This window comes from Melospiza georgiana, chromosome 6, assembly GCF_028018845.1.
Source record: "Melospiza georgiana isolate bMelGeo1 chromosome 6, bMelGeo1.pri, whole genome shotgun sequence".
Classification (NCBI taxonomy): Eukaryota; Metazoa; Chordata; class Aves; order Passeriformes; family Passerellidae; genus Melospiza; species Melospiza georgiana.
The window spans coordinates 19,115,639-19,130,952 of NC_080435.1; the positions used below are offsets into that span (position 1 = coordinate 19,115,639).

Genomic DNA, 15,314 nt, shown 5'->3' on the forward strand with positions numbered 1-15,314 from the left:
AAGTCTTGCAGATGGAAACTGTCTGACTTCATAGCTGGTCACCTTCAGGAGACATCAAAATCATTCTCTTTCCTCCACCTTGGCTGGCGCAGCGGTTGCCATCAGCTCACTGAGGATCCTGCCAACACATATTTTTCTTCTGACAGTGACCACTGGCAAATTGCAGCTCTGGATGCGAGTGTGGCCAAGTGCCCATGGGGAACACAGAAATTGCACTGGGCACAATTAAAGCTGAGCAGTACATTACTGCAGCATGGCCTCTCAGCTTGCTCTAACTCAGAGCCTGTCAGCATTTCCAGCATCTCCTCTTCCTGGATTTGTTACAACAGTTGCAAGACAAAAAAAGAAAAAAAAACCCGAAAAACCAAGAAACACCAATGTTTTAGTTTAGCCTGCAATACTGGCTTATAGCCACATTGCACTCACCCCAACACAACCCAGAAGAACCCCTAAGAAATTGCTCAGAGAAATGCGATCTCTTTAACACACATGCACTAAACTCTTGGGATTGTTCAGCTGGGAACAGCACTGATGCCTCTATCAAACCCCAAGAAGGGTCTCAGAGCTGTGACTGTCACCAGGAAGGTCTTCAGCAAACCAGGCATCACAGGAGGCAGGAAATCAGGAATCCCCATCTTCAGCAGGATGCTGGCTGACTCATACTGGCTGTCCCCTGTGTTCTGGCTGAAGTTTTAACAGAGGGGGGGCACCTTCCCTGGATGCTCCATCATTTTGAGGAGCCATTGGCTTGGTGAGCAGGCTGACAGGAGGTCAGGAGCACCACACCTCAGCCCAGCTTGTTTTCTTTCCACAAGGTGCTCAGCAGAACGTCCACATGACAGCCTTGCCTGCAGCAGGAGCAGCAGCAGCGCCTGCTTTGGTCCAGACCCTGATGGAACAGGAATACACCAGTCTGCAGCCTGGCATTGCTCCCCACTGAGCCCATCTCTGTGTGAGGCAGATGCATTCAGCAGGACCTTTTTAAAAGCTACTCCAATGCTAGTAACTGCAAGTGTGACACCACAAACCCCACAGCCTTGTGTGAGTCAGCACCATTAATGTCGTTCCCACATTAATTCATGATGCCTTTGAACACTGATGCTCACAAGAAACCAGGTTAAAAATCTTCAATCCCTGAAAAAAGGAGCAGTGATAATGCTGCACCAAGCTAATTTTATTTGGTCTGGGGTTCATTTTCCCATTCAAAAGAGCACTCTGCTGCCATTTCCACTACAAGCAATCCCATCTCATTACGTTCAAGCCCACGGGGTAGACTGTGCATAGAAGAAGGGAAGGAAAGATTTTGTGATACTTAGGAGCTGCACTTGAGGAAGAACAGCTGCAGCAGTCAGTATCCCAAGCATGCTACCACAAGAATTATGTTTCCCTCCCATCCTCCCCAAAGTATTTAATTCAGGGCAGAAGGGGTAGAACGTGTTCACCTTTGAGCTCCCTTGCCACAAGCAAGCATATTCATTCAGCTTCCCTATTTAACTAAATGGAGTTCACACATGCTGCAGGATAAAGTTACCTCTTGCCATCTGAAAGCAGTCCAATCAATGCTGTACACAGAGAGTAGCATTTGAATCAGCCTTAAGTTAATTCTTAGTCGTCGAAACTGTGACAGCATGCTGACCCTTTCAAGTCAACTGGGAGCAGGCAATCTTTGCAGAAGATCCTCAGGCCTTTAATCAGATTCTCAGTGGGTTTTAAAGAGATACTACAGCACCAGTTTGTAAACATCTCTCTAGTGAAAATAAAGATTACTTCTGACCTAGCCAATTACTCAGTCCCAGAAGATATATCCTAGAGTTATAATTGAACGAACCATGGGGAAAGAAAATACATTTTAGGTAGGGGGTAGTGAACCCAAATCCCAACTTAGGATGCAGGCAGCACTGTATCCCACAAAAAGATCAGATACAGAATGCAATGATTATAAAAAAAAGTCCATTAAATCATCTGGTCCTTTTTCCCACCGTTGCAAGCTTAGTCTCTTGAGCATAGAGCCCTACTAAGAAGATTGCAAATTATCAGCTCTTCCTGAAAAGCGACTGTGATGGGGAAAGACAAGATCATTATTTTGAGAAGACCCATAATATGAGGTATTTGTTTACCACATCACAGAGAATCTGGAGCGAGATGCCAGCTCCTGGTAGCATGGATTTGCTGCAATATGAGTAAGGAATGAGAAAGAAAATGCTGAAGAAAGAAAACAGAGGACCTGTGCTCAGCACCGAGACTGTCAGAGACATTAAACAGTCTCTTGTTGCATTACTTTAAAACTGTGCTTGAGCATGAGGAGCCACTGCACTCCATTGTGGAGAGATATAATTACTGATTAAAAAAAAAAAAAAAAAGTTATTTATTCTGGAGCTATTACAGACTAATGTGTAACAGACATCACCTGATGGGCCGTAAAGGCTCCAAGGGCCATTACAGCCTCACAGGTCAGGACCCATTTGAAGGGTTTAAAGTTTGTGGATCACTGCTCTCAAGCTGAGCAGCACAGGCAACACCTGCACACAGAAAAGCTAGGGGAGACTTCTGGGAGCAGCAGCTGCTTATGCGTTTTCACACTCAGATCAAACCAAATCACATCACTGAAAAGAAGTTCAGAACCTGCAGACATGGCTTTTGCCATTCTCATCAAGGAGTTCACCCGTAAGATTGTAGCTTGTGCCTTTTTACTTACTTATTTATTTATTTTTAAAGGGAGCACTGAGGAAGAAAATGACACTATAACCTCCATGCTTCCCCATCAGGGCCCCCCTTCTATTTCACTTCCACAGAAAACTAAAATTCCCAGCCAAGTGACAGGTTTATAAAATTTTAATAGGGAAGAAAAAGGTAACCTCAGGCAGGATCTTACGTGCAGACTTTCGCCATAAATGAATGTTCATGAAAATACAGGGGTTTTATGGAAACATTGACAGAGCTTCACAGGCTGTGACATAAATGCCTCAACATGGACTGATGAGAAGGACTAGTGAGTCCCAGCTCCTGCAGCCAGAGGCTACTGCACCATCCCTTTCTCTAAGCCAAGCAAGTTAGCTTCATGCCTCCACTACCCTCTGAGAAAAGCAGATCTAAGAGACCAGAAGCCCAGCAGCTTTTAAATTGCTAGCCTAGAAACATTCTTAGCCATTTCCAACTACGTGTTCTAATGGGGTAAAAAGTCCACTTTTCCTTCCTAGTGTTTCTCCTCCCAGAGTGTTTGTCCAGACCAGTCAGCCTTCATTTTGCTAAGGCAGATGAGTTGAAGCACAGATTGCTCTTCATGAGCAACCTCTCTGCCCCTACTTCCACATGGATTTACTGTCCCTTGGCTTGAGGGATCTACAAGTAACCCATAACAGACAAGGTCTACCAGTGCCTCTCTCCAGCATTATTAACAGGTACCATTATTAGCAATTTCTTGTTCAATTCATTCCAGGATTGCATTTGCCTTTTACCAGCTACTTCACACCTTTTGAGGTCAATCACCATCTGTCCAAGCTACCCTTTTCCTCCTCCTCTGCCCTTTCCAGCTGGTGGTAATTCCTGCTTGTAGATGTTCCAGTGATCCCCAAAGAGATCAGCTGGAGTTCCTGGGCTCCTTTTCTTACTGCTGTGAGCTTCATACAGGAATGAAACCAAGGGGCAACAGCACATGGCTTCAATCCCACTCCCAACCAGTTACCTGCACCACAGAACCTACCAGTGGTGGTTTTACAGCATCAGGAAATCTGTCCTTAGTGCTCACAAAGTAGCTATCCCACCCCCTGTACTACAAACTCATCTGAATGACTCCTGTTGGAAAGCAGAATTCATGGCTTTGGTTTCAGGATCTAAAACACTGCTTCTGAAGACAGTGATGCTTGAGGTTCATTTCCCTTCCTCTCCCAGGTTCAGAATAGAACCATTGTTTCTCATTCACAAAAACAGACAGAGATGCCACAAGGAACAGCCACAGACTGCTACAGACTGTAATTTCTTAAAGCAGCAGCAATCTGAGAGCAGTGCTCCATAGCTAAGGGAGCACAGAACCAGAATGGTTGGGAAAATCTTATATAACAATCCCATACAGAGCTAAAGCAGTTTGTTACTTTTTTCCCAGTCACTGAGTGTGTACAAGCACTTCTGGAAGTCAAAACTCTGCCTCTAGAAAACCTGAAGCTTCTTAATTGCAAGAGAAATACGGGTAGCCAGGAATGGTACCTGTGCCATAGATAAAACCAGTGGTTCTTTCAAGAGTGATAGAGACCCAAAGTGGCCAAGACCCAGCTCCACCCAAGAGCTCCTCCTGATCTCTTCAGAATTTAATTGGCATTCTTTTTAGGATACACACAAAGCAGATTAAAGAAAAACCCAAACAGTGTGCAGGGTGGAAGCACCATTACATGGTATTAAAATGTCAGAGGTTTGAGCTCTGTGTTGGTTTAGTCATGATTTACCAACAACCACTGATGGCAGACATAAAGCTTCCCTTAAATTATTAAGCATAAAACAGCAGACTGTAATATTTTGCTAAACCAAAGTACAGACACAGACAAAGATGTCATTTCAATATTTGAAACCAGCAAGTTTAATTTAAAATAAGAGCAAACCAATAAGCTCAGAAAATAGCAATGTGTGAGAGGAAAATTACACTGCTAGAGAAAAAAGTGGAAGGACTTAAGAAATTTATAAAAGTAATCTCCAAGTGGAAATTAGAAATCAACCCCTAGAAACAGAATAACACAAAAGAAATATTACTGTCCACTTTCTAAATCAATATAACACTGCTACACGACAGAATTACCATGGTAACTCAAGTAAAAAGAATAAAGCAATTCTTATTATTTCAAAATAAAATCACAGCCTGAAGCCCAGCTTTTATTACAACTGCTGATAGATCGCTGGCTTGTATTTATCTGAAATATTGCTTTTCAATCAGCTATTTTATGAATGTACAAATTTCACTGAGCAGCCCACTTAGACCAAATGCTCAAAACCTGCCCCCCCAAAAAACTAGTCAAGGAATCGATTATATATATGCATACTTTTTTTTTTAAAGGGAGCATTACTATATACATATTCTCTTCCCACTTTATCCAAGTTAAAGAGAGATAAGGAAATGAGTGAGAGTAAGTTAAAACCTTGTTTAGTCCGACTTCTTTAAATTCCAACTTAGATTCCCTGGAAAAACAAAAACAACCTAAAAGCAACACAACAACAGTAATAAGGAAGAACAAAGGGGAATAGCAGCATACCCTAAATACTGCAGCCCTGCACAAGGACAGGGAACGCGCCTGCATCAGGGGGTGCGCACAAACACACACATGAGAGGAGGCACATCTGTTCCCTCCTGATCAAAGGCAAAGAGAAAACACTGTCTAAATACGAAGTTGCTCAAGGACGTTTTGACTCGCCCTGCTGGGTACTTCAGACTTTTCAAACATTGTTTGTACAGCTTGGAAAGTGCATCAAGCTCAGGATACTCGTCTGCGTTTCAAGCGCGCTGAAGGCACAGCTCAGCCGAGTTCCCGCACGCCCCCGCTGCTGGTGCCACCTTTCAAACACATTAGTGCAAGGGGAAAACCAGCAGGTCACCTTCTGCTCTCCTCCCCCAGACGTTCAAAAGAGCATCGATCGGCACCTGAAAGCAACAGTCGGGCTTAAAAATAACAGGCTGCTCCTCTGCCCCCGGCCGCAGCGAGCAGCCCGGAGCAGCCCTGCTATGGGGCAGAGCTCCGGGGGTTCGCAGCAAACACACCGACAACCAACACAACTCTGCCTTAGAGAACTTAGGGCACCATCTACCAAAAAGAAAAAAAAAAAAAAGGTCACTGAGGAAATGCCATCGGGATGTTTTACAGTTTTTACAGCACAGCCTTACGCTGTTTTTTCTGCTGCCCCCAAAAAATGGAAGAGGGGGACATGACCCACGCTCAGAGTCACGGCAGGAGCAGGAGGGGAATGTGACCAATGCTCATAATTATGGCAAGAAGACAGCGAAGGCTTTTCTTCAACAATTTGCAATTGCTTGGACAGGACCTCTGAGATTAAAAAACCCCCAAAATTAAAATTGCCAATTGAGAGGGGATCAATAAAACAGTCCCCAAAACAGTTAAGGAAAGCAATTGCTTCAATAGCACTCTGTCCTTCCCTGGAGATCCAGGAGTAGTTTCTCCCTTCTTTTGCAGAGGTCTGACCTCCTACCTAACCCAGCATGGGACATCAGGCAAGGTGGGACCCAGGCCCAGCAGAGAGGAACAAACCAGGGACAGCTAAAACACAAAAGTCCACCCATGCCTCATGGGGGTCAGGCACATCCCCCAGATATCCAGGCTGGAGTTCCGGGGGATGATCACTTGGGGAGCACAAATTCCTCAGTGCTGCAAAATGCTTTGAGGATTAAAAGCAGCAGTGATATGCCAAGTATCATAGCTGGAAGTAAAGACAAATGCTGCAACAAGAGCAATAAGCCACCTGCCAGCTGTCTTTTATATTAAAATATTTCAGTGTTCTTAGAGCTGCTTAATTTCCCATCTCGCTCCAAGTCCAGAGGAACTTTGTGCGTTGCTAGCTTTGCCATGCAACAGCGACATTGCTCATTATTTTTAAAATAGATTTAGAAGCTGTGATCACACAGCTCAATCTGAAAGTATGCACTGTTTTTTAGTATAATGTGGTCCTTCACCATCTCCTGCAAATGGGTTTAAAAGCAGTGGTGGAAACAATGTGTGCTTAATCTGAATGGGGACTGCAGAAAGGTTGCACACTCAAATATCCTGTTTTATGTGGTATCTGGTTGTATTTTAAAACACTTTTTAGAGACTTGGAGCCAGCTGAGGTCACAAACAATCACATACAGATTAGAAAAGGGAAAGAAGCTGGGGAGAGCGATGGGGAGCCCACTCTGGCACACTGAAATAGGACACTCTAAATATTACTTAGTATTTCTTTAAAATAAAAACTGGCTGAAATAGTAAGCTTCAGAGAAACAATAAATGCAGAGGTGGTTAAAGAGTTTTTATTCAAATAAAGTCTTGCCCCAGGAGATGGAAGTAGTGTCTTGAAATACAGAGATAGGATTTTACATGTGCTAAAAGCATCAGTGTGACACTTTTTGGAAAAAAAAAGGGGGGGGGGTGGGAATACCTTAGTTGTTATACATGACAAAATAGCAACTAAATGTTTGCTTTGATCCCAGCGCGTAAAGGGTGAAGCTTTTAGGCAAGGAGCGGCAGGTGATCTCAGCTCTTCTGCAAGTCCTAATGCTCCTAAAAGCCACTCTTCCAGTTTCTGTAATTGGGCATCAGTAGTTAATGTAGTATTGACTGCATTACATGCTCCTGTGCATCCTCTCACTAATGCCAATTGCATCACCTTGTACATTTACCATATTGCTTAGCCAATAGCTGTTAAAAGCAATCCAAATCATGAATCATATAGGAAACTTTTAGCAAGACACGACATCCAAAGGAGACAATTTACAGTTGAGTTAATCTGGGTACATTAGCGAGACATGGATTCAGGAAGACAGACCAATTTATGTTACTTTGGTTTTACCCTTTATTGCTTTGTATAGGCAAATGAATGGAAGGGCATGGAGTAAAAACAGATATAAAGGAGTCCTTTTCAAAACAGATCTCCATTCTGTGCAGACAGGTCAAAGGGTTTGAGGCTGATGCTTATTTAGGCTTTCATAACCGTAACAGGGTACTTACAGAAATCATTTTCCACAAAGGACTATAAGGATAAATATATAATGGATCCTGAATAATGTTCAGTACCCACCCTCACTGCAAGTACATTAATGCAGAAACCTGGCTGCTCAACATTATCTATGGCACAGCCTGTCCAGGAGTCACCTGCCACCAGGAATGCCAGGAACAATGTCTAGGACCTTCACACAAGGTCCCAGACAGGTCTGCTCATGAGCTCAAGGCAGGAGGTGCTCTGGGAAAGACACCAAGGCTCACCAGCTCAAGCCAGTCCCCTGCCCAAACATCTCCACCACATCACTTGTGAACACACAAAGTCCAATCTGCTCCTCCCTACCTGCCTTGAAGGGATTGCATCTCTTTGAAAGGTACACCCATTTCTCTGGAATGGAAGGAAAGGAATCCTGTGATAAAGAGGTGTTGCTTAATCCACTTCAGCTGCAAGGTAGAGCCAACCAGGAAAGAAATTAGGAGCAAGTTCCCTCTGAAAAAGTACATTTTATAGAACAATTTCACACCGGATGCTTGACCAAAAGATGCATAGCAAATCGACATAGCCCCTTTCTGCTGTTCTGATCAAACTCTGTCGCATCAGTAAAATAGAGATGGGAAAAAAAAAAAAGAAAAAAGGACAGCTAGGAAGTGTCCTGTTCCCTCAGCTTTTATGGGTAAGGAGTCATTTGTAGTGTTTGTGGAGGGGAAAAAAAGTGGTAAAGGAAATCTAGGAGAAATAATGGCTCATCAGCCAAAAACTTTACAAAAGAAAAACTGAACTGCATCCTTAAATATTGCATCCCAAAATACTGGAAGCTCTGGTGCTCTAAGCCTAGTTTAAAAAAAGATCATGATTCCCCTTTGAAAAGCTTCCAGAAGTCCCTTCGAAAGAGTTGCACATGCAGGGAAAATGCCAAAACAAAACATTTTCACTAGCTGATCAATTTAAACAGCTGTGGTAAAGCTGCAGCCACTGGCACCATCATTAACAATTTAAAGCATGGCTGCTTTTGTCTTCCTTCCCAGTTACATTCTCATTATGCCTTTTTATTTATTAGAAACACAGTCCTCTGGAATACATTTCTATATCTCAGATCCATAATAAACCAAGTAGGAACATCCCTGGCTTCTACTCAAATGGATGTTGGCGAGAGGGTTAATTGTTTAATGCTGGTCCAAGTTCTCTGCAGTTCAGTCATGAATATGCAACAATCATCCACTTTTTCTTTAAGAGAAACTAGAACTGTTGATAAAAATTGTTTAAAAGAAGACAAATAATACTTTCACTGCCCAAATCACCCTTTGAGTGTTTGATTAGCACACAAGGAATTCTGAACATTGGTCTAAAGAACTCAAAAATATTCAATGAAACTTAAAAACCCTCTCAATTTGGGCATGAGCATCCATTATCTGCTTTGATACAGAATGTAAGTAGAAAGTAGTTTGCAAGAACATTCACTGGAGAGTTGAGGATCTGTTTGCATGGATAGCACCTCACATCGTGCTTGGAATCTTGGGCTTGGGAGTCATCCCACTGGAGGGCAGAGAAAACACACACACAGAGAACTAAAAAACCAGTAACTGTGGTGAATTCTTCTCAGATAGGTTTAATTATGTTAATCTAATAGTGAATAACTTTCATTTCAAAACGCCCTTCCCTCCACCCCCAAATCTTCAGTGAATAGGAGCTACATTCACTGAATAAATCATTCCCTGGCAACAGTTACGCACATTATTGAAGTTGGGGGCAGTGATTTCTATACGGTTTAAAACTATGTCTATGTATTCTAAATGATGACAATTCTGTCCAATTTTTAAAAGATATAGACCCATTGGAGTTTTATAGTTCAGCATTTAGCAGCATCTGCACTGCCTTCTTTATTCTCGTACTGCAACACTTAATGCTTGATGCCATTATTCTGATTCTGAATTGATTTCAAGTACAATACCTTATTTGCCATAAACTTTCATATTCTTTACCTAAGTAGGACTCCTCGCAGATGCAATCAGTCATAATGCTAAAAGAACAGTTTGCCTTTAGCAGAAATGTTCATGCTAATGACAGCGAAGCAAAACTTTGAGCAGCAAGCACATTTCCAAAGAGAATAAAACCCTCTCTAAACACAACGCCTGAAAACCCTAAGAAAGCTTCCAAATGAAATCAATTAATCCTCCAACCATGATAAATTTCTTAACCATTTAAGAAACGTATTTCAGACTCTGCTGTGACCCTTTATCACCAGACCTAATGGATTACTTTATTAATAATGCACTGCTCTTAAAAGGAATTTTTCCGAAGATTCTACCATAAGAGAGCATTTTTGGAATGGCTATGACAAACAGGCTGACATGTTCACATTGTATTTATTAAAGATAATAAAATTTAACACTAACTCCAAAGAAGACGAATTATGTTCTGCTGCCAGGGTATCAAGTACACTTTCTACTGCATTAAACCAAAATTAGAGCAAACTGATTTCCAAGAACAAGCTGCTTCCTTTGCCCTATTACCCAAGCTGAAAAATGTCCTTATACTGTTTCAGCGCTTGTTATGTCAACCAGGCAATTATCACATGTCAACAGCATCTGGGGGTGAAGTATGATGACATCCTACCCAGATCCTTCAGCCATCTACTCTGAACAAACACTAGGAACTATTTGATCGCCTGCCATACTCCTATACAAAACTGTCTGCTCCTCTTAGGCCTGCTACCTCCTTTCACTCCTTCCCATAAGATGAGATTTCTTTAAATGGATACCTAGGTGATCAGTGCTCCAACTACAGTACCCTCCATTTCTTGAATAGGTTTAGGCTATTACTTTACTACTCCATGTTTCTGCCATGCTTCTATATTTGCCATTTCAGGGACAGATGGCATCTCCAGGAAGAACTACCTCCAACTCCACACTTGGTCACCTTTGGAGAAACAGTCCAATTGGTTTTTTGGTCCTTTATGGCCAAACCATATGTTCTGCTGCCAAACGTGCTCCAATTTTATTTAGAATACTTCTTTGACAACTTTTTATCTCCTCTTTCATGAATATTTTAATCCATTGCTGTAATTCTGAGTCACAAAAGGACACTGTGTCATGAAGTGAAGCCAGACCAAACCTCTAAAATAACACCAAAACCACATGTGTGAAGATCAAGCCCTTAAAAAACCAACAGGTAACTCAGCTAAATAGGCAAGCATAAGGTCTTTGGTAACCTTTATAAGTCAGCTTTTGAATAAGCTGATGTGTGGGAAGATGTGTAGGAATTCCTCATACATGGCAAGCTAGACATCAGTGGACCATGGAGAAGGTCTGAGGTAGAGTGGCACAGGAGATAAAAAGGAAAAAGAGAAAGAGCTTCAGGAACATTAGGCAACAGAAAAGTTAAATTCCATGTCTCATGAGGAAAAGCCACTGTGCCATCTCCCTTTCTCTCTCTGCATGACTCCTCACCAGGCACGCCTGAGAAAGGTAAGCTCGAAGGAAAACAAAAGACACCAGCAGCATGCAGAACAGCTACGTGGCACAATTTCTGTGTATCACAATTTTTATCCATGGAACAGGATTGCCTGGACCTGTGTGGCTGGAGATAGGTGTCTCTCCATATCCATCTACCTATCTATAGGCACCTCCATATGGCAGCTGGCACAGTCCCTTGTGAAGCCAGCCCACAGCCCCGCTGTCCTGGCAGGGCTCTGTGGCACAAGTCCTGTCACTGATGTTATACAATCCATTTCTCTGCTTTTCCAATTCCAAATGCTGTGGTTTTTTTACCTTCTGCGTGGGGCAAGATGGGCTTTCACACAACAAGGAACGCAACTGCTGCCACTAATCCAGTTTCCAATTACCTAATATTCATTTCCCTAAATACCTCCCATCAACCTTAGACCCATTCTCCAACCCCAGTGCACTCAACCACTGAGTATCCACATTTTTCTTTTAATTTTTAAAGAAACGATGAAATTTTCTTTCTAGATAAAACCAAGGTACATGTTTAATGGAGTCCTCTGATATTTTACTCAGCCTGCTGTTGTGATCTGTTTAATCAGAGTTCTGCTCAAAAACACAAAGGACCCGTGATTTGGGGGGCTCCTGTCTATGCAAACATCGGGATGAACACGCAGCTGATCAGTGTTTTTACAAGTGCACACACACTCCACAATTTGGTTGAAGGATGCCATGTCTGGTTAACACAGCACAAGTTAGCTGAAAAGGAAACTTTCACCCCCCACACACATAACAAAGAGCCCTGATTTCTATTAGTGCATTTCATACCATACATGCTGATTACCAGGCTGTGCTTCATTGTTAGCAGAGATTACAGCTGGGATAAGCTGCAGCTTTTTCCTAATTGCTATTATGATGACTGAATTTTTGTTTTGTGTCAAGCATTATTCACACATTATACTCCAAAATTTGATCCCTCTATGATGCATTATTGATTCCATGCAGGCAATCATACTGCCGCCAATGTGAAGAATTAATTTGGGCTATTCTACTTGATTTGCATTGCTCCATCATAGCAGAACATAGTTCTGTACGGAGGCACAAATTGAAAAGGGAGATTTAACAAAATACAGAAAATGCTGCCACCCTTTAAAAGAGATGAATCCTAAGGAGGGGAAAAAAAAAAACCAAAAACCCAAACCCAGCACAACACGTGTGGTCCAGCAAGAAATAAGGTCAGTCAGCCAAATTCATCTTAGTCAGAGGAAGGTTACAAGAGTAGCCTTATGCCTCTAATAAAGTAAACTAGCTTGCTTCAACTTATATTGCCAAAGAAAACAACTGAACACCTCTGAGAGTGACACTGCTTCAAAGCCTTTGAAACCCTGTTAGCTTCATTTGTTTTCCCAGCATAAGCAATACTCAAGCACTTAGCGTGTCTTTTATCCACAGGCCAGTCAACTGCAGAGCTGATCTAGAAGATGTGTAACAGATGCTCCACATCTACTCGTTTATTTTTCAAATTCTACTGTGTTAACAAAGGAACTTACAATATTTTAACAGAAATAAAGCCCATGATTTAGGTTTTTTTCTCCCCACAAATAAGATTATTTCACAGTTTTGAGATGCCAACTTAATTAGCACGGAATAAATTCAGAATGGCATGACAACTTATACAGGGACTTTGATCTCATATTGGTCAACTCTTAGTCCAAATCTGATTGAATCTGCATACAGGGGGGCACTGAAAATGATGCATTTCTGCTTGGTCTCATATTTTAAAGGTGTTAAGTCTTTGTGAAAAGCTCACCTTTTTTTTCATAGTCCCAAATGCTTCATGGAACAAAACCTCACATGCCATCCTAGAAACTAGATTAAAATTCTACATGCGTGAACATGCCAGAAAGAGAATTTTAGAAATCAAACTTACAATGAGGTAAGATGCTAGGTCTAAAATACTCCCTTTTTTGGGAGGCAAGGAAAAGAGAGAGGGAAGAGAAACTTTAGAAGACTTCTGGTCTTTCAATAGTCGAGGCTTCCTAATTATTCTGCAGTGCAGTACTAATTCAGTTGTAAAATACTAGAAGACAGATATGGGTTGTGGAATAAAAATAATATAATTTCAACTTAATAGCACTGAGCAGCTTTCAGTACTAGTCACAAAATACAGTTAGCATGACTCCGACACAGGAAAGTAAGTGACTTTGAATTACAAGTTATTTTTCTCATAAATATTTTAAAAAGTAATATATATATATTCAAGTAAAATCAATGCTACTGCCAAAATGCCCAACTTCCAATTTCTCCAAGCTCTTTTGCTCCCTGTGAAAAGCTATTTCCTGTCTACAGTCTTAAATATTCAGTAATTTCTCTTATTTTCCAATGGCAACAGCCTATGACTTTTTTTTTTTAACACTTTAAAAGAGGTTCACGAAATAAATTTTAAAAGATCAGGGAAGTCCATTACATGGCCCACTTCATCCATTTATACAGGTGGAATGAAATAAGGAGATAACAGGTAGAAATGCCTGCTAAAAGTTATGATGCAGGTCCCACTTTCCACGCACAAAGTGCCACCAAGGCGGAGGTCCTTGGCAAGAGGCAGCGCCATGGATGGAAGTCCATGTGGATGGCTGCAGAAGCCTTCTGCTCTGCCTCAGTTTTCATCCTTGCTTTCAGTGTACAAACTATAAGGAAAGACCTAAGCCACAAAACAGCCTCCGCAAAAACAACCAACCACCTCATTAAAAAGTTGTGATTGAACTTACCACCTTCATCCCAGAAACTACTGATGACTGAGCAGTTAAGTTGCACACCCTGGCAGGCAATGTGCAAAAGATAGCATCAGGTCATTCAGGCTGCTAACTAACACTGATCTTCCTCACATCAATTTGTTCCCCTGAAGCATCCTTGATAAGGACTAGTCAGCTTAAAAAAATAAGCATATGTGAAGTTCTAAAATCAGTCCAGCTCTCCTTCAGCTTCATTCATGAAATTACATTCCAAATGAACCACCACTTCTGCTATTAAAAGAAGGGAGTAGATTCGTAGCATAAACCAACACTTTTTTTTCCTTTTTGCCACAGAGGCTTATTAGCTTATTGTCATTATGTTTATAGCTATGAAGAAAAGCTGTGAGAAATAGATATTAAAGGCGCACATTAAAGAGACCTAAATGGCATGCAAATGAAAGGGAAAGAAAAATCTCAAAATTAGATTTACAATAAAAGCTGTTAAAACAAACAGGCTAAAATGGATATATCAGAGTAACTTGCAGAAAGAAAAATCTACATAGATATTTAAAAAGAAAAAATCAAGCTGTTTCTGCTATGTCCTTCAGCAAACAGAGCCTGGAGTAAACCGTTCTTGGCTGTCCGATCATGTCAGCAATGAGATTAAAAAAAAATAAAGAGCAAGCACGCTTTTACCTACACAAGAGAAAAGCATCAGAAACTCAGCGCAGAACGCTCTGAAATGCACAGCGCACGTCTGTTTCAAAACTATTTATTTCTACATTAGCAGCACACAGAAGACACCGAGCACAGGCTTACACAATCTCAGCCCACCTACCGTCCTCCTTGTCCAGCACCATCATCTCCGCAATCAAGAAAAGTCCGGGCACAGATGCTTCTTCTCCAGCAGCCTCCGCTCAGGGGAGAGGAGAGCAAGTCTCTGGGAACACAAATGAGCTACGGTACAGCTGATCGTCCTTTAGCAGCAAGTGAGCTCTAATTACCCAGTTGTCCAGCTTTTAACCTAGATTGCACTCAGTTAGAATTACACTCAGAAATAAAGCACTTTGCAGATACAAAAGCAGTCTCACCTACTTTTGTGCCTCAGAATTGCAAGGAACTAAAACTGCAATTTAGAAGGAAGGGGGATCAGAGCTGTTTCTTTGGTTCTCACCTTCTAAATGGCTCAATTTACACAGTATAATCTATTTTAATGTAATTGCCTTTGATAGCTCATAACCCTGGCTGTTGCAACTACACAGCTTTCAGCCTTATAAAGTGTTTTCCCTTTGGATTTAAGCTGAATCCAAATCCGAAATTACATTCGCAGAGGCTAGAATACCTAAGCCCGACCAGCGCTGCCTCTGCCTCTCAATTGGCGAGCCTTGCACACTTGCGATGAATAAATGCACGCGTTTCGCAGGGCCCCCTCCGGAGCTCCTGCCGGGATTTCCTG

At 41.8% G+C, this 15,314-nt stretch overlaps 1 protein-coding gene across 4 annotated transcripts in view; it reads right to left on the reverse strand.

Moving 5' to 3' along the window:
* Positions 1-15,314, reverse strand: part of LMO1 (LIM domain only 1) — a 73,487-nt gene that overhangs the window by 39,497 nt on the left and 18,676 nt on the right. Inside the window, exon 2 of one of the 4 annotated variants that reach the window (XM_058027141.1) lies at positions 14,697-14,798. The exons of 2 other annotated variants lie outside the window; for them this stretch is intronic. In XM_058027141.1, the coding sequence (XP_057883124.1) occupies positions 14,697-14,721 (25 nt within the window). In that variant the 5' untranslated portion in view covers positions 14,722-14,798. Of the gene's footprint in view, positions 1-14,696; positions 15,296-15,314 lie in introns of those variants that run through there. One more of the 4 variants, XM_058027140.1, reaches the window with a different exon arrangement.